The 19,563-nt window shown below is 39.4% G+C and overlaps 1 protein-coding gene across 1 annotated transcript in view; it reads left to right on the forward strand.

Moving 5' to 3' along the window:
• The window catches only part of cacna1aa (calcium channel, voltage-dependent, P/Q type, alpha 1A subunit, a), a gene marked incomplete at both ends in the record, with an annotated part of 123,584 nt that overhangs the window by 55,904 nt on the left and 48,117 nt on the right, over positions 1 to 19,563 (forward strand). Inside the window, 20 exons of the mRNA XM_081388655.1 lie at positions 3,316 to 3,419; positions 4,833 to 4,948; positions 5,192 to 5,248; positions 5,678 to 5,752; positions 6,195 to 6,401; positions 7,028 to 7,140; positions 8,314 to 8,426; positions 9,389 to 9,520; positions 9,675 to 9,747; positions 9,833 to 9,950; positions 10,048 to 10,115; positions 10,607 to 10,713; positions 12,002 to 12,052; positions 12,789 to 12,921; positions 13,165 to 13,670; positions 14,168 to 14,511; positions 14,601 to 14,739; positions 15,096 to 15,225; positions 15,469 to 15,528; positions 17,423 to 17,529. Coding sequence (XP_081244781.1) covers positions 3,316 to 3,419; positions 4,833 to 4,948; positions 5,192 to 5,248; positions 5,678 to 5,752; positions 6,195 to 6,401; positions 7,028 to 7,140; positions 8,314 to 8,426; positions 9,389 to 9,520; positions 9,675 to 9,747; positions 9,833 to 9,950; positions 10,048 to 10,115; positions 10,607 to 10,713; positions 12,002 to 12,052; positions 12,789 to 12,921; positions 13,165 to 13,670; positions 14,168 to 14,511; positions 14,601 to 14,739; positions 15,096 to 15,225; positions 15,469 to 15,528; positions 17,423 to 17,529 — 2,753 coding nt within the window. The remainder of the gene's footprint in view (positions 1 to 3,315; positions 3,420 to 4,832; positions 4,949 to 5,191; positions 5,249 to 5,677; positions 5,753 to 6,194; positions 6,402 to 7,027; positions 7,141 to 8,313; positions 8,427 to 9,388; positions 9,521 to 9,674; positions 9,748 to 9,832; positions 9,951 to 10,047; positions 10,116 to 10,606; positions 10,714 to 12,001; positions 12,053 to 12,788; positions 12,922 to 13,164; positions 13,671 to 14,167; positions 14,512 to 14,600; positions 14,740 to 15,095; positions 15,226 to 15,468; positions 15,529 to 17,422; positions 17,530 to 19,563) is intronic.

Genomic DNA, 19,563 nt, shown 5'->3' on the forward strand with positions numbered 1-19,563 from the left:
AGTATACACTTGAATTAAAGTAACGTTTTCTTTAGACAGAGGTCATGGCCACTACTACAGATATAAGCCGACCAATATTACTTCTCTGATAGTAGCTTTGGTTTGGTCATGCCATGGTTTCCCACGTACAGTACACTTAACTAGAGGAACATTACATTAAACAGATCAATTAAGGTGTCTCACCCTATTTAGGTTGGTTGAGCAACATTTTGCTGTCCTAAACGGAAATTCCCTTTTTGTCTTTACAAAACCAGGTACACTTGAATTAGTGCCGGAACTCTAAAATGGCAAGTCATAATAAATCCAAATGTAACAATTTATTATTAGTCAGGTAAATGTATCATGCCAATTACATAATCGATTCAAAGATAATCAATACAATAACATCAAATGCTTAGAGATAAAGAGAAAAGATGTATAAACTACCTAACATAAGAAAATACATGATGCTGAGTGTCTTGAGGACATTCAACATCACAGGCTGATTTACATGGGGGCACACCCACAGCAGTTAACAAGATATCTCTAAACTCTTCACACCTCATTACCTTTTTGGTTTACTTCTGTGGGAATGAGACCTTTGTACCAGTCACACTGAGACATTTCAAATGAGACCAAACATGTATGTGGCGAGGAGGATGAGGCCAAGGGCCATGAGAGAATGGCGCGAGGCCGGTGACGTGATTGCTGATGAGCGACACCTGTGCAACACACCGGTCTCGTATCTCTCATGGAGGAGCGGAAGCATAAAAGGAGGAGCGACGATGGTGAAGGATGAGAGAGGACCAGGCCTGGACTGTTTTATTTTTGATGTTTTGATTTATTATGTGTGGCGGCAGTCGTCCGTGAGGGGTTGCCCTCTTTACTTTCATTTTACTTTTACTTTTTACTTTTTTATATATATATAATATAAAATGTGTGTGTGTGTGTTTGTGTATATATATATTCAGAATTCCTCTGAAACCCTCCACCTTCCCCACCTCCACCTGTATAGAACCTATATGATATATGCTATTTGTGCATCAATAGTATGATTTACATAAGCACTGCAGCATATCAGCATATGTATTGGCAGTAGCAAGTTCCAGTACTTGCTCTGCAGCAGCGTAGCAGATCTATTCCGCTAAGACCAAATACATTAACATTGTCATTCCCATTACCATGCTAAAATCTTCAGAGAGTTGTCATGATATATATATGTGTGTGTGTGTGTGTGTGTGTGTGTGTGTGTGTGTGTGTGTGTGTGTGTGTGTGTGTGTGTGTGTGTGTGTGTGTGTGTGTGTGTGTGTGTGTGTGTGTGTGTGTGTGTGTGTGTTCTATATATACTATATTTTTGGTGCATGATCACTGTACTTTTGTCTCCGATGGGTTTGAAATTGGAGGGCTTCATCTTTTCACCTGGACATCCTGTATTATTTTGGTTTTGATTAATCCTTAGTGTAGAGGATTACTGATTTCTTCTACTTCAAGATTATCAGAAAATAGCCAATTTTAGGGACTGAATAGCCCCACCTAATCCACATCCCTGTTACCTTTCACTCACAGACATACAGTAAGCAAAATCTTGCCTATAGAGTCAGAGGCGGTGCAGTGCATTTATAGTCTTATCACTTGTGGCCAGCCTGTCCACTCTGAACAGACAGAGCTGTTTCCGGTGAGGTGAGTTTTGCCGCCCTCTACGACAGAAAATAGGGCAGTGATGTCAAGATTTCCACATACTAATGGTGAATACATCAAGAACCAGTTTAATCTCAATGCCACGTCAATACTTCCCACAAATCAACAGCAGATTTACCTGAAGAACTAAAGGTTTATTTTAAAAATGATCTTGGCAACGAGAAATAAGTCTGAGGGTGGTGATTCCACAGCCCAATAAGATGTCAACATCTCTTATTTGGTCTTACTGTATTTTTATACTTGTTTTCTTTTTTCATTACTCTGCGTCTCGCCGCCTCTAAACCCCTATTTCTTCTTGCCCCAGCTTTTTTCTTCCTCCTGTTTCCCCCCTCTCTCTGGTGAACAGGGCTCTATATATAACACACCCTGCTCAACTGAAGTTATTCTTACAGCTGCTGAGAAAGAAACCTATGAAAATTTAATTGCAAAAAAGCTGCAGTACATACTGGGGCTTTCAGAGCTCTCAGACATGGAGGAGCGGATGAAAAAGTAGTGGGGCAGATTAAGGGAGACAGAAAAAGGGGAAGGGAGGAAGACTATGGTTCATAGTTATGACAAAATGGCATTGTATATTACAAATATAGATTTTTTAACGAATTGCTTTTGTTTCTCTTTTGTTAGTCGCTTTGGATAAAAGTGTCTGCTAAATGCAACAATATAATGTAAATGAAAATAAAATACGAAGATCTCAGCACTATCAGCTGGTTAATGAATGAGCTATTTTAAAATATCTTTAAATGAATAACTACTGTAGTTTACTTTATTTACTCATCCCATTCCAAACTCCTAACTTATTTCTCTTTTTTTTTTTTTTTGGAGTGCTAAGGGAGATATTTAGCAGAATGCCTCAGCTGCTTTTTTTCCATTTAATGAAAGCAAATGGTGACCTTAAAACTAATATTTTAGGCTGTCCCTCATAAACAGCTATTGTAGGCTTTAGAAGACTATAAATTCAAAGTCATATGGCCTACTTCTATGACTTCTAACCTTCTGCCGTTAGTCTAAAGGTCTGGCGAGACTAGGTGAATGATGACACCATTTTCATTTTTGGGTGAACTATCCCTTTAAAACAAAAAAGTGTACTCTTGAAATGCTCCAAAACCAAATTGTGCAGACATTGTGACATCATCTGCGTTTTTCCTAAAGTAGTACTTGTGGGCTGTTTCAATCTGGGCTTTCGTAGCCTTGGTTCCTTCCCTAGAGGCAGTCAGTGGAGCAATGCCATACAAGATGGCTGCCCATTTGTTCCTCTCTGCAGTGGCAGGGTGCAGCGGTGCCGAGCACTCAGCTGTGTGTACCACAGATGAAGCAGCCCCAGCCAGATGGTTGCCACTATCAGGTTGCACATCGCATGGTACGTGGTGTCCTAGGATCTGACACGGTACTGTCATTGATGTTCTCATCCTCTGTAAGCAGGGTCATATTTCAACTTGCCCTCTCCCCCCCCCCAAAAAAAAAAAAAAAAAAAAATCTATTAACAATCATATGTCTTCCTAATTGACACCATTGGAAGAGAGCTGTTGAGAGTCTTGGGAAGGCAAATGCAAAGAAAACCAGATGAACAAACTGTACTGGAGAGAGAAACTATTTTGAATGTGTGCTTCATTGTACTGACTGGGCTGTTTTATGCCGTTACAGAGCAATGATGCTTCAGGGAGTGCATGGAACTGGATGTACTTCATCCCCCTCATCATCATCGGCTCTTTCTTCATGCTCAATCTTGTGCTGGGTGTGTTGTCAGGGTAAGAAACCTCTCCCAGGGAGTGTGAGCTCTTCTCAAAATCAGCTGTATCGGTTTTTTTTTTTTTTTTCATGTCTACTCTTTTGGTGCATTGTCTAATTTGCTAATAAATTTCAGTGTTTATGATATTTGTGTGGATTGTATATGAAAATATGCAGTGTGTGGATATTTTGTGTTAAATTCATTATTCAAAAATTCAAGTTTATTCTATGTTTTAAATTACATTTTGAATCCCAGATTTTAGTGTTATAGTAAGCATTGTTTAAGTGAGGGATAATCCACAGCTAGCTGTCCATTAAATGATTTTAATGCACAACATGGCGGCAAAAAGCTAATGCTCAGCTAGCCATGGATTATCCTGCTTATACCATGGTCATTTGCCATCAATGACAACTTATAGCTGTTATTGATGTTTGCAGTGCAATATTTGACCGGAAGGATACAATTTACAGTTATTTTCATCAGTTACAGCTCATTAGATCTAGCGTTCTACCCGCTTTGAATCAAACACAGTGATAAAGTAGGGAATAAGAATACATTTATTTGAATGAATAAATTATAGCATTTATTTAAATTAATTATCGAGAGAGAGATGTGTACCTGTGTCTGTTCAGCCACTCTCTCTATTAACAACAAAGCTGTGAGTTGAATTACTTAAAAATAGCAATGTTACCCCCTCGTTGCTGCTGAGAAATTTAATGTAGTGAAGCTGTTTTATTACTAAACGTCGCAGGGCAGCATTGATAACAAGTTTCTGTGGTCCTAAATGTTTCTGTGTGTCTCTCCGTGTCTCTCTGTGTGCGAGTGACGTGTGTGTGTGTGTGTGTGTGTGTGTGCTTCAATGAAAACAGCGCATTAATATAGAACAGTGATTAAACTGACTTGGAACTTCCTGTGCATTAAACGGTTTTATTGATCACCTTCCAGCCAATCAGAATCGAGTATTCAGACAGACCATGGTATAATACAGTTTAATTCATCAGTTACCTATGTACCTACAGATGATGTTCACTCAGAAATATTTAAAAACACCAGAAGGACATCACAAGCTTAAAATGCTTAAAATGATTAATTACGGAGAATTTGTTCCCACGATTTATTCATTTGTTCCCTCGTTTTTAATTTAGTTAAATTGTGGCCACAAATTAGTACAACATGGCCACATTTTAACTAAAATGAGGGCATTAATTAAGTCATGGGAACAAGTTCTTAATTCCTGATCATTATATGTGTCATGTGGAGGCCTCCATAGTTAAGCAACCAAGGCAAGAAGGCAGTTATCCAGTGATCCATCTCAAAATGTCCAAAAAATGTCCAGTTTATTTGGAATTGATTAGTCACTAGTGTATATGTGCATTTTGTGTACATCTGTTGATGAGCATTTTTTTTGCATGCATGTGTGTATGTGATACAGAGAGTTTGCGAAAGAAAGGGAGCGTGTGGAGAACAGGAGCGAGTTTCTTAAGCTGAAGCGTCAGCAGCAAATAGAGAGAGAGCTGAACGGATATCTGGAGTGGATCTGCAAAGCAGGTAAATGCCATAGAAATAGCCATTAAATACTCCAGAGAGAAGCTAAAGCCAAGAATACAGATAGCAGCTTGTCTCTTTTGATACGGATGTCTTTACACGTGTACATCTCAGTTTTGGAATGTGCTGATAACGTATAAAATGTTTCATCAGGCATCTTTTACTCAATAAAAATTGTCCTCATTTTCATGACTTTTGCAGTGGTCTGATTTGAATCTTTTTTTTTCTTTTTTTTATTTTGTACAGAAGAGGTGATTCTGGCTGACGAGGACAATGACCCAGATGACCGGATGCCCTTTGACGGTATTTACGTGAACTCCTCTATCCTTCCTTCCTTTTCATCCCCCTCTCCTCCTCTCTTTGCTCCCTCACTGGGACTAGGTGTTGATTTCCCATTGTAAAGGAAAAGAGATATCAATAGCATGTTGTCTTTGCTGAGGGGGTGAAATTGTATACTTCATGTCCATAAGCACAGTTAATGCAGTGTACATGAGAACATTCACATGGACCGTCCATCTGTAGCTCACAGCAGAGATGTGATTTCTCAACTTCATATTTGTCTATGATCCATATAACAGACACACTACACTTCCTAGTTGTCTCTTCTTTTCTTCTTTGTTCAATTCTGTAATTCTATAATTCTGTGCCATTGAGTATTTTAGGCTGTCTGAATCTGTGTGTATGCTGTGAGTATGATCAATTAGAAATGAGTGATTATGGTCTGTTACACAGGCTCAAAGAGGAGGCCCACAATTAAGAAGAGTAAAACAGAGCTGCTCGATGCAGAGGATGGAGATGGAGATATAGGTGTGCTTGAGAGTTAAACATACACTTATATACATTTATATAATGTAGGCTGTAGGCTCAAGAGGTGATCAATGGGATATTACCATAAAAATACTAAAATAAAAATACATGCTAATGTTTGGTATTCTTTGAAAGACAAACCATGGTATATTAATATAGAGTTTTGAAATATATGTCATTAGTACCATAGTAGTATTACATATTGTTTTTAATTAAAAAATATATTATTAGCATAACAATTTGAGTGAAAAGCTGATTTGATAAATTAACCTGAATTTCAGAATTAGTATAGTATCTGCTTTTTTGTGTTGGTTTTTTTTTTTTTTCGTTTTTTCCTTTTAGAAATCATGTGTGTGTTTTTTTTCCCATTAGATTTTTATTGAATTTTATCGTGTCCTGTTTCCCTGCCGCTTGGCTTCTCTGTTTCTTTATGGTCCATCAGGTTCTCCATTTGCACGGGGCAGTCTGAAGAGCTCGAAGCTGGAGGGATCTTCCTTCCATAAAAAGGAGCGTCGACTGAGATTCTTCATTAGGCACATAGTGAAGACGCAAACATTCTACTGGACTGTGCTATGTCTGGTAGGACTCAACACACTGTGTGTGGCTGCCGTGCACTATGACCAGCCTGACCTGCTCTCCGATTTCCTCTGTAAGTCTGTTCACTTGTCCATTCACTAATCTGTAACACAGAATCTGCTAACTTTTCTGTATTTTCTCTGCATATTGTGTGGCTTTATAATCTGTGCAGATGTGCTTGTCAGCAGTTTCAAATCTGTGAAGTTTCTTTCATTGTCTGTAGATAAAGGAAGAGAAAATTCCTTTTCTTTATTTTCCTTTATGTTCTATTTTCTAAAGATGTTACTCTGTTTCTCTTCTTTTATCAGAGTTTATTCAATAGTTGTTAGAAAGTATTATGGACCCCAAAAGTATTACATTTTGGACACCTAATGTCTGAATGCCAATTTCATCACATTAATAATTGACATGTTCTACTAGTTTGACTACTATAAAGTGTCCTAATCGTAGTTTTGAGCAGTATATCAATACGTTTTTATAATTTGAAACCAAAAACAACAACTCTTTTTTGCTGACAAAATGTGTGTGCTCAATTAAAAAAAAAAAAAAAAAAAAATTATAATGCATGATACATTTTTAAATTGTCTGCATTTTGGGTCACTAAAAGCCTTGGTTATTCCTGTGGTATTCTTTCTTTTCTTCATATCGTTGTCCTTTGCAAACACACTCTGTCTGTTTTCGTCTCTCTCCTCAATCCAGACTTTGCTGAGTTCATCTTCCTGGGGATCTTTATGGCAGAGATGTGTATTAAGATGTATGGGCTGGGGACTAGACCTTATTTTCACTCCTCCTTCAACTGTTTTGACTGCATCGTGAGTTTCTCTTGTCTTTTGTTCTATTGTCTTCTTTTAGTAAATCAGAACATTTTTGGAGGAAACCAAAAGCATTATACCAGCTTTCGAATCATTCCACTCTCAGGTCTTGATGTTGATATAGTTACTGAAATTAGTTTACTGATTATAACTAAATTTTATTATAATTCATAATTCACTTTCACTGCGCTGTAAAATAAATTGGTTTCTTAATCAGTATTTTAGTGTTGAAGACTGATGATTTGCAAGCAAAATTGTAAAATAGTACAAGAATATGTTGAAGATTGAGCTACTAGATAATCTCCATCAATATGCATTTTTGTTTTTCAAGATATTAAAGGTGGTATCAGTGATTTCAGGCCCAAAAATATTTTTATCACATTCATCTAATCTTTCCTAACGATCCGCTAGCTGCCCGCCCCATAAGCATGCCGTCAAAAAACTGCGTCTCTGTAGGCAGCCTAGGCTCTGAGATTTGCACACAAAATCAAATGGTTTAGCCAAACACTCAAAACCAAAACAAATAGTGTTCCAACCAATCACCGACAGGGGGAGGGTGTCGTGAGGTTTTGAACCAGCTTTTTCTTCAGCTCTGACTTCGCGTGCAGCCGTGCACAAGCACAAAACCTCACAACACCCTCCCCCTGTCGGTGATTGGTTCGAACACTATTTGTTTTGGTTTTGAGTGTTTGGCTAAACCATTTGTTTTTGTGTGCAGATCTCAGAGCCTAGGCTGCCTACAGAGACGTGTTTTTTTGACGGCATGCTTATGGGGCGGGCAGCTAGCGGATCGTTAGGAAAGATTAGATGAATGTGATAAATTATTTTTGGGCCTGAAATCACTGATACCACCTTTAAGATGTTAAAACTTAATTCAATATTATTTTATCATGTTATTTTTTACAAACAAAAAAAACACTGAATAAGAAAATAGAAGTAAATATGTGATAGTGTTTTAGCATGGTTCAGTGGGTTTTGTTTTGTGGCTTAATGTTATTGAATGAGCTGTAAATGTGTGTATTTTATTTATGTGTGTGTATTTGTGTGTGTGTGTGTGTGTGTGTGTGTGTGTGTGTGTGTGTGTGTGTGTGTGTGTGTGTGTGTGTGTGTGTGTGTGTGTGTGTGTGTGTGTGTGTGTGTGTGTGTGTGTGTGTGTGTGTTTGTGTGGGACAGGTCATTTGTGGCAGCATTTTCGAGGTGCTCTGGGCTATGATCCAGCCAGGAACCTCGTTTGGAATCAGTGTGTTACGAGCTCTCAGGTTACTGAGGATCTTCAAAGTGACCAAGTGAGTCTCTCACGTCTCGAGTCCTATGTCTGTCTCTACGTCCCTCTCTTTGTCGAGTTTCCTATTTACCCTTCAAGCTGTCTCAAGGACAGAGGGCCCTATTTTAACAATCTAAGCGCATGGTCTAAAGCGCACGCCGCAAGTTCACTTAGGGCGTGTTCGAATCCACTTTTGCAAGTTTAACAACGGGAAAAATGGTCGGCGTGCCATGGCGCATGGTCTAAAAGGGTTGTCCCTATTCTCATAATGAGTAATGGTTGTGTTTTGGGATTTACGTGCGTTAAACCAATCAGAGTCTCATCTCCCATTCCCCATTCCCTTTAAATGCCAGTTGCACTCGCGCCATGGCAGATTCGCTATTTACATGACGGAATATGTTCGTGGAAAGACCGAACATGTCTCCAGAGCGCAAACGGAACTGCTCGTGCGCGAGGTAAAAGTGCGCAAGCAGACCATCTACGGGACAAGCCGGATTCCACCATATCTTTATGTACACAATAATAATCTTTTACACTGTAATCCTTTTATTTTAAATATTTGCCATGTTTTTGTGCTGCTGTGCATCCCTGTGTGTTTAATAAGAGGAGTTTATGCGCGTTGTGGACTCGCCTATAGGCGCACAATACTAACGCACTCATTAAATAACAAAAAAAATATTGCGCCATTGACTTTAGACCAGGTTTCAGTTGGTCATTGGTGCAGTCTATTTCTGTTGCCTCAAAATAGCAACGCGCCAACAATGCCCCAGAACACACCTCGTATTCAGACCAGCACGCCCATGGGCGCACAAATGGGCGCAAAATGCATTTGCTATTTAAACAACGTGGCGCAGGACGTGAAAATGATAACTGCGTCGGACTGAAACTAGCAAAAAACACTTGCGTTGCGCTTGGCGCTGCATTGCGCCGGCTGTAAGATAGGGCCCTAAGTATCTTAAAAGTCTTCTCTTTTCCACTTCTCAGATATTGGGCATCTCTAAGGAACCTGGTGGTGTCTTTGTTGAACTCCATGAAGTCCATCATCAGTTTACTCTTCCTCCTTTTCCTCTTCATCGTGGTTTTTGCATTGCTGGGCATGCAGCTGTTTGGAGGACAGTAAGTATAACACTAAAATAATGGCATTCACTTTTATTTAATTTTTTTTATTATTTAAAAAATAAAAATAAAATTCAGGCTAACTTGGTGCCATAAATAAGATATAGAAAATATTCAGTGTAACAATAATATAGCAATTTTTTTGTCTTTTCAGGTTTAATTTTGAATCTGGCACACCACCAACAAACTTTGATACTTTTCCTGCAGCAATAATGACGGTGTTTCAGGTGAATAAATGTGCCCATCAAACTGTGCAATTATTCGGTTTGCTTTCCATGGCTTTTTGATGATGGACCTTTCTGTGTACCTCAGATACTGACGGGTGAAGACTGGAACATGGTCATGTATGATGGGATTGAGTCTCAGGGTGGAGTCAGAACGGGCATGGTCTTCTCAGTCTTCTTCATTGTTCTTACACTCTTCGGCAACTGTATCCAAATGGATAATATATCATGCTGACATACTGTTTGCACAGATTTCTCATACACCAATGAAGTATTAATGTTGCTTAACACCTCTGTGAACAGATACTTTGCTCAATGTGTTCTTGGCTATCGCTGTGGACAATCTGGCCAATGCACAAGAGCTGACCAAGGTAAAACCACACATAGGGCCAGATTTACTAAACAGGGCATATTAGTGTGAGAGCGCAATTCCATAAAAGCGCTGATAGGAGTGGAAAGTTCTTCTCGTCATCTACTGACAATGTGCACAACCGCAGCCAGATCATTTCCATAATGACCAACGCAATCTACCAAGTGTAGCGCAAATTAGCGTCTGGTTTAAGACGTGCTTTTTTGGGCCTTAAATAATGGCGCAAATACCAGTAAATTGATGTGCACAAACCTTAGTAAATCGCATTGCGTGATTCATTTAAATACTCTCCTCCCATAAATTTTGCATCTGAAAGGGAAACTCCTACAAATGCAAATGCAATAATATCACCTGCAAAAATAACTGCCCACGCCTTTTCAGCGCTATAGCTTCAACTTTTGATGACCACGTTTCTCTCACTCTTGACTATTTATCCTTCACACTCCGCATCACATTTTAATCAATATGCTTCATGTTTCTCTCTATGTTTAGGATGAACAGCAGGAAGAGCAGGCAGCCAATCAGAAAATGGCTCTTCAGACGGCGAAGGAAGTAGCTGAGGTCAGCCCACTGGCTGCAGCCAACCTCTCCATTGCTGCGTGAGTATCTCTCTCTTATCTCTCTCTCTCTCTCTCTCTCTCTCTCTCTCTCTCTCTCTCTCTCTCTCTCTCTCTCTCTCTCTCTCTCTCTCTCTCTCTCTCTCTCTCTCTCTCTCTCTCTCTCTCTCTCTCTCTCTCTCTCTCTCTCTCTCTCTCTCTCTCTCTGTCCTGCAGCCACATTTTGTCTCCCACAATTTTTTTGTCCTCCTTATGTCTGTTTTCATGTGTTCAGACTATTTGTAGCTCTTGTATCAGCCACATTAACACAGAGGTCAATCATAGACCCAAAAAAAAAACACTTCAATCTAAGAATTTTGACTTGTTTTGGTCGACATATTGGTGTCGGTAAGATTTATTTTATTTTTTTTATTTAAAGTCTCTTATACTCCCCAAGGCTGCATTTATTTGATCAAAAATATAGTAAAAACAGTAATATTGTGAAGTATAATTACATTTTAACTGTTTTCTATTTTAAAATGTAATTTATTCCTGTGATGGCAAAGCTGAATCTTCAGCATCCTTACTCCAGTCTTCAGTTTCACATGATCCTTCAGAAATCATTATGATATGTTGATTTGCTCTTCAATAAAAAAAATAAAAAAATTATATTATCAATGTTGGAAACAGTTGTGCAATATTTTTGTGGAAACCATGATAGATTTTTGATAAATCTATATGACTCTTTGATAAATAGAAAGTTCAAAAGAATAGCATTTATTTTAAATGGAAATCATTTGTAACATTAATTTCTTTTGCAGGCCCCAAATTCACAAAGTCACAAAGACGCACGTTTTTTTTGTTTTGTTTTTTGTTTTTTTCAGGCCAAATTATTTGTAAAAAAAAAAAAAAAAAAAGACATTGTGAATCACATTCTACTCTGCTGGAAATTCAGTTTAACTTTGTAACTGCATTTTGGGACATAGTAGCTGGATTCTAGCTATTTTTATTGTTTGTTGGTCCAAAATCACATGTAGAACCTTAAGGTTTAAGAACCTTAAACAACATACTTTTTTTTCCCTGTTATATTTGGTGTCATACATCTATAATGTAATCCTTTGTCCTACAAGATCATCTGTGATCCTCTCACAGTTATATACACACAACTTACATGCAGAGACACAGACCGAATGAAGAATATTCAGGTTTGTCCATGTGTGAATTTATTCAAGTATTTGTAAGGAAAGGAAGAATCAGGAGAAAATATGTGTATTAGCGAGGACAAGTGTGTGAATGAGGAAGAAGAGCAAAGAGATGTTCTGTGTTTCACACATGCTGTTTTCCTCCTCAGCGTGACAGTAAACTCTGAGCGTCTTGATGCAACAGAACACTTTCTGGACTGGTATTTATTCATTTATACTCTTTCTGTTTTTTTTTTAAAACGCCTCTCTATTCGCCCCACACCTCCCACTCTTCTCCCATCAGCCTTTTCGACATGTGCATTTCCTCCTCGGTTCTCTGTGCTGCTCCCCGCTCTGATCGCTGGGTGGGATGGGACGGGTTTGTCACTCCTCGTCTCTTCTTCTCTCTTCATCCTGCTACTCATCATCTGCTGTTCTCCTCTTATCTCTTTTTCTTTTTCTCTTTCACATGCTTTGCTCCAAGGGTTGGGCGCCTGTGATGTCTTCACTCCCAGAATTATTATAGTTATCTTATTTCTCTGTGTGTGTGTGTGTGTGTGTGTGTGTGTGTGTGTGTGTGTGTGTGTGTGTGTGTGTGTGTGTGTGTGTGTGTGTGTGTGTGTGTGTGTGTGTGTGTGTGTGTGTGTGTGTGTGTGTGTGTGTGTGTGTGTGTGTGTGTGTGTGTGTGTGTGCGTGCGTGTGTGTGTGTGTGTCTGTATGTATGTGTGTGTGTGTGTGTGTGCGTGCGCGTGTGTGTGTGTGTGCGCGTGTGTGTGTTCTGTGAGTGAGTTTGACCCAGGCGGTGCAATCATCCTCTTTAACAAATGGTAGCTGGTAGCTTGTAGGTGGGCATTTTCAGCCTGTGGTAACTGCAGCAACCTCACTTTTCCCTCTTGATGATTACTAATCTCAGATCTACTATAAATGTCTCTCTCTATCTCTCTCTCTTTTCTGCAGTAAGGAGCAACAGAAGAACCACAAAGGTTGTAAGTCAGTATGGGAGCAGCGCACTAGTGAGTTGAGGCGACAGACCCTGGTGAACAGCAGAGAGGCTCTTTACAATGAGTTGGAACCTGAAGAACGCTGGAAGGTAAGAAGAAATGATAAAGAAAGAGATGGATATAAATATCAGTTAACAGCTGATTTATCAACATATTTATCGTATCGGTCGATATTGAATATTTAACTGTACTTTGCTCATTTCCTCTATTTTAAATTTTAGATTAGTTTTGCCATCACCTAACGCTCACTTAAAGTGTATATGTGTATAACACAAATAATTTAATAACACTGTTAAATGTAATATCCATTTTTCTATCCAATATCCAAGCAGGTCTCGTACTCCCGTCACATTCGTCCCGATATGAAAACTCACCTGGACCGGCCATTGGTCGTGGACCCTCAGGAGAACCGCAATAACAATACCAACAAAAGCCGTCCGGGTGATGGCCAGCCCCAGCGTACGCATCAGCTCCTGCACAAACAGCCCAACTTCAATGAGGGGGAGAGTGGAGGAGGAGGTGGAGGATCTGGGCCCTGGCCAGCATTGGAAAGAGGGGACTCTACAGGATCTCGTCGGAGTCTTTTGGGCTCCGAGAACCATGGGGAGGGTAGAGAGTCTCACCGCAGACATCAGCATGGCGAGCGCTGCAGCCAAGCCCGTCAACATCGTAAAGCCCCAGAGGAGGATGGAGAGGGTGGAGGGAGGAGACACAGGAATAAGGGCAGGGAAAGAGGACCTGAGTGTGAGCATATAGATGGAGGAGAGCGTAAACACAGACGTCATCGCCATGAGGGCGAGGGAAGGAAAGAAAGAGGGGTGCGACACCGCACCAGGAAGTGAGTTGCATAGAAATGAATCTCTGGTAAAAAAAAAATGACTATGCTCTAGTTGGACGTGTTTGACAATTGCACTCTCATCTCGCATCTTTCAAGTGCCTTGAAAAATACAGTTCTTAAGTTACATGAAGTTAAAAAACTCCAGCAACCACTAGCAAATCAATTTATCATTATGGATTACGACGTATTCGCAAAACTCTATTTTTGCGCTATTTGCCTGCAGCAGTTAACCAATATTCAGATCTGCGGTTTAGGTGAGGTAATTTTCGGCATTTTAAAGAGCTGATACAGGTTTTTGGATCACAGTCATGGAATTTTAATTTTACATTTAACTACATTCTTAAAAAAAATATTAAACATGTCCAATGAACAGTAGAGTACATTTATTATTATTTTATTTATAATTTGATAATTGTTCATTCTTAGCGAATTCCTCCCTGAGGTTCGTAAAGAGCATGTCTTAAACTTGAACTAATCTTTCTTTCTTCTTTCATCAGGGATGGTCATGGAAGTGGCCCGACTCTGTCCACGACCCGTCCCATTCAGAAGACTCTGTCCAGGCAGGACAGTCAGTACAGTGAGGACCTGGACAATGCCATGAACAACAAGCTTGCCACCCAGCCACCTAGTAACTCCACCCCACATGATAGTCTGCTCAATCTGGCCAACAGTGCCCACAGAGCCGGCCTGGCACATACTGGCACAGAGAGCAGCCTCATTCTCACCAACCCTTCCTCTACTACTGCTAATGTTGCTAGCACTGGACACCTGGGCATGAAACCTGACTATACTGCTGTGGACATCCCCCCGATGTTCCCCTCCAGTAATGCCATCCTACAGGGTTAGAGAAAGAGCTGAAGAGGATAATTGACCTTTTTCATTTGTTGAATCATCTGTCTTACAATGTTTCCTTTTGTCACATCTCCACAGTCAATAAAAATGCCAACACTGAGCCCCTGCCCAAGAAGGAAGACACAAAGGGTGATGATGATGATGATAAGAAAGATGATGGGGGGCCTAAACCCATGCCACCCTTCTCCTCAATGTTCATTCTGTCTACCACCAACCCGTGAGTGCAGTCAACTGTCACTGTGACTCTGCCAATGTTAAAGTCAATGTGAATTCAAATTTAAATTCTGCTATTTAATGACCACTTTTTAAAGTTTAATCAATTCCAATGGATAAAAACAAATCCTGTCCCCTTTTTCCGTAGTTGAATGTACTGTTTCTTTTATAAAATCATCCAAATATGGAAGTAAAATGGGTTGCAAACACTGTTTGATGTCTTTAAACAAAACTGATTAGAGTCATTAGATTAGAGTTTTTTAATGAAATTAAATAAGCTTTCTATTGAAAACATTCTCAATGTTGATGTAGTTGTTGTTTTTGCTACTACCTGGTCTATTTTATGAACATGTGTTTTAGATTTCGGAGGTTGTGCCACTATATCGTCACGCTCAGATATTTTGAGATGTGTATTCTGCTGGTCATTGCTATGAGCAGTATTGCCCTGGCCGCTGAAGACCCCGTCTGGCCTGAATCTCCCCGCAATAATGTGAGACAGTCCCACATCTCAACATCCTCTATTTATATCTATGTAGTTCAGTCCACTTTTGTCTACTGGACTAGTAGCCATCTCATCTATCTATCCGTCCATGCTTCTAATCATTACCCAGTCTATCCGTTCTTTCCTCCATCCTTTCATCTGTTTATTTATCATTCTTTACATCCATCTTTGCATAATTGTCATAAAGAGTTTGCTTTTCCTGCTGACATTGTATTTCTCTTTTGTTTGCAGGTCCTGCGGTACTTTGACTATGTGTTCACGGGTGTGTTCACCTTTGAGATGCTCATTAAGGTACACATCTGTCCTACTGTCTGGACTATGATGTTCTATGTCACTCTTATATACATTATACTTATCTATATTATACTGTATGTAAAGGTGCAGTAAGTGATTTCTGAGAAACACTGTTAAAATCATCCCAAACAAACACACCCCTCCCTTCATTGCTTAGTCCCCAAAATGCACGAACACGCAATGCAAGAGTGCATGTCTCTTCATCATAGCTGCAGCAAAGCAAAATAAAGATGATGAATGAATGACAAGGAAGAACAAAAAGTGCACAAGAGTATATACAAGTAAGAATCCGTTGTTAGTCGCCAGCAGCACACCAGCTCCAGACGAACAATGACACCCAGAACTGTCCTGCTATAGCTAACATTACAACAACAGCATATCTTAGTTCTGTAAAACATAGCAGAAATAAACACAACCTCTGTGTTCGTTTTCATGCCTTCCCACCTAGGTCTCTCCAGTGCTGGAAAGCTTTTTTAATGTTACTGCAGGTCCTAAAGCTCTTGCCTGATCATAACCCTTCCTTTTCCAGTGATATTCCTCTGAGCTTTTCTCTTTTGAGAAAACCAATCACAGTTCGTTTTGTTCTGCATCATGTTTAGGGGCGTGAAAATATAATGTCATTGTCCTTACAATAACAGACTGGCATGCATCTAATAAAGGATTCATCCAAGAATGTTGTGCAAGTTTGCTGCAACAATGGAGCCGCGAACTTCACATACTTTTGAAAATCCAGCGTTTAGTTGATCCTGGTAAGCACTCATTGTCTCAGTTGTAAACACAACGACTTGCTTCTTCCACGAGGGCTTTTTTTGACGTCACGGCATTTGTTTCCTGGCGGAGCGTCAAAGAATGCAACACAAAAGTCTCCCGGACATCCTGTAGAATTCAACCAATCAGATCACGACTTCGAAGCTCCTGAAGTGTTTCCAGAAAAGTGTGCCATATGCATCAGACGTTTAGCCAACGGTCCATGGGCGTGACGTCTGAGGCTGAGACTATGCGTTGTGCTGCTCGGTCCGATCCACTTTCAACAGTTTCTCAAAAATGGCTTAATGCACATTTAATGGTGTGTTTATTGGTCTCCACGTTATCATTACTTGAAGTATTATAGGCTTCAAATGAATTTAAAGTACATAGAGTTGCATAGGGTACCCATGATTAAACCTGAAAATGTCAAGACATTTTTAAATAATGATTATATCATGGAAATTTTAATACAATATATATATATATATCTGATACAATATACAATATATATCACTAATATCTGAAAAATCTTGGAAATTCATTGGCCAAATGGTCTGTGAACCCTGAATGTAATGGAATTTTAAATTAACGCAAAGTGCCTAAATATACAGTACCATTCCAAAGTTTGCAGTCAGTAAGATTTTTTAAAAGAAATTAATACTTTTATTCACCCAAGATGCATTTAATTTATCAAAAGTGAAAGTAAACACATTTATAATGTTACAAAAGATTTATTTTTCAAATAAATGCTGTTCTGAAGTTTCTATTCATCAAATAATTCTGAAATAATTTATCATGATTTTCTGCAGCACAGCTGTTTTCAACATTGATGATAATAATAATAAATGTTTCTTGAGCAGCAATTCAGCATATTAGAATGATTCCTGAAGGATCATGTGATGATGCTGAAAATTCAGCTTTGCCATCTCAGGAATAAAATTACATTTTAAAATACATTAAAATAGAAAACAGTGATTTTAAATAATAATAATATTTCACAACATCACTGTTTTTATTGTATTTTCGATCAAATAGTAGCCTCGGTGAGCACAAGAGACTTCTTTCGAAGACATTGAAAAATCTAACCGACGCCAAACATTTGAATGGTCATGTATTTAGTAAACATTTGCTCTCTGTGTTTCAGATGGTGGATTTAGGTCTTGTCCTGCATCAAGGCTCATATTTCCGTGACTTGTGGAACATCCTGGACTTTATAGTGGTTAGTGGTGCCCTGGTGGCGTTCGCCTTCACGTAAGTGTCATCAAGGCTCCAGCGCTCATGCCTCACTCTGCTCTCCTTCCCTGCTTGCTGCCTCTCCTCGTCCTTTCCCGTCTTGCTCCCTACAGGTCTAACACCTGTGCAGTTGACACCCTGGAGCGCCAGCCTGCTCCCCATACAGCCCAGCTCTCTCTCCCTCCTTCTTTTCTTTCTCACCATTTCTCTGCCTTTCTCTCCTTCCCCAGTTCTCTGCCTTTCTCTCCTTCCTCAGTTCTGTGCATTTGGCATATCTTGACCCTCTCTTTCCCTCCCCTTATCCCTCCCCACATTTAGCCCCAGTTCTCCTTTTGGAGATTTCTCACTGCATCTCCCCACCCTGCCCCACCATGCACCACATTTGCGCAGTGCCTACCCAGTGGGTGCACTTGGGCCCATTTCCATGAGGGTGATGACCCTGCCTGGGCACCTGTAACCCTTTAGTGCCCAGGACTCTCTGGAGCATCCAGCCACACTCACCTCAGGTATTTCTACTCCCCACCTTCTGTGCCACATACCTTGCTGGAACCAAGCATGAGGAAAACAGATAAGAAGGAGGAGACGAGAGCAAGAGGAAAACATTTAAGGGACCATATGCTACACTTTTGTATCATTTATAAGTCCATTTACAATTAATTATAATTAGTTAAAACTATTTAATATACTTTTTCATGACCATTTCTCACTCTAAATGGCCTTTCACACCAATGAACGATTAGTCAACTATAACTATAACTATATAGTTTTAATAAGCATTCTAATTCTATGAGAATATAGAAGTTCACACCACAGCTATAACAATAGCACAGTGTAACGATATTGGAACCCCTTTAAGAAAGAAAATTTTCCAGGTGTGGAATGGTAAAAACATTAACAGCCAATCAGAATCCATCTGATTTTATTGACTGTGAGCATTTAAAGCGACAGGCGACAAAACTTCAGCGTGCGCTTATAATAAACAGAAAATTATTGTCCATAGGTTTGGATGCTAATATAATTATAGTTGTAGTTGTTTTTATTGTTATCGTTCTTAGTGTGAACAGACCATAAAGCAGAATTAAACATACTTGTGTACCTCTTTAAAGAAGACATATGTAAATGACCCCTCTTATGATTGGCAGATCTGTTTACATGTGAAATGAGTTATAATGCTTTTCCTCGGGTTGAGGGTTTGCAGTTGGGTTGAGTATTGTGATTTTATTTTTTATTTTTTTTGTAGCAATCCATGGTAAAATGAGCTGCTCAAACTGTTAAGATCAGACTGAAATTATCAGGGATCTTGTTAAACAAACTACTATAAATAAAACCAGGAACAAAGAGGGAGGGATTTATGTTTAGCGGTCAGGAAAGCCGACAAGAGACAATAGGAATAATTGTGAATGACTGTTACAGGTTGTGTATCTGATCTCATTGGAAACATTCAGCCTGACTACAGGTCTGAGAGAGTTCTTAAAATGAGGGAAAGGTCAGAAAGGTGCATTTGCTACTATGAAACTGGGGGAAAAATGCATGTGAATGGCTCTTTTCCAGGCTTAGTAAAGAGCATGTGAGTGGATTCTGGAAATCGACATAGTCAGATAATCTGAGATGCAAGCATGAATGGAAGAAATATGATGAACCTAGATCAATTGTTTTTTTCTTCCTAAAATACCAGAATCTGAACGCTTTGAAATGGTAATATTATATGGTCCTGTATATGTGTTTGTGTACATCCTCCTCTGTCCCTGAACAACTGATGTTCTTCTCCACAACAAAAGTCCATATGCAGTGCAGTTCTAGACTGACACGTCACACGGGTCTTTAGGTGGATATACACATGACATGACACATGACATGTACCATGCATAGAACATGTGAATGGCTGTGAGGTAAAAGAATTAATATTTACAAAGACCTGTTCACACATGTCTGACGCGACTAAGTGTAAAAGTGTAAAATATTCGGAAATCATTTTGCACAACAGATGTGTTGTCTGATGCCGAATTTCCCATGTTCATTGAATGCATTTCAATTCAATTCAATTCAATTTCA

Source organism: Scardinius erythrophthalmus (assembly GCF_964197995.2).
Source record: "Scardinius erythrophthalmus genome assembly, chromosome: 1".
NCBI classification, from domain to species: Eukaryota; Metazoa; Chordata; class Actinopteri; order Cypriniformes; family Leuciscidae; genus Scardinius; species Scardinius erythrophthalmus.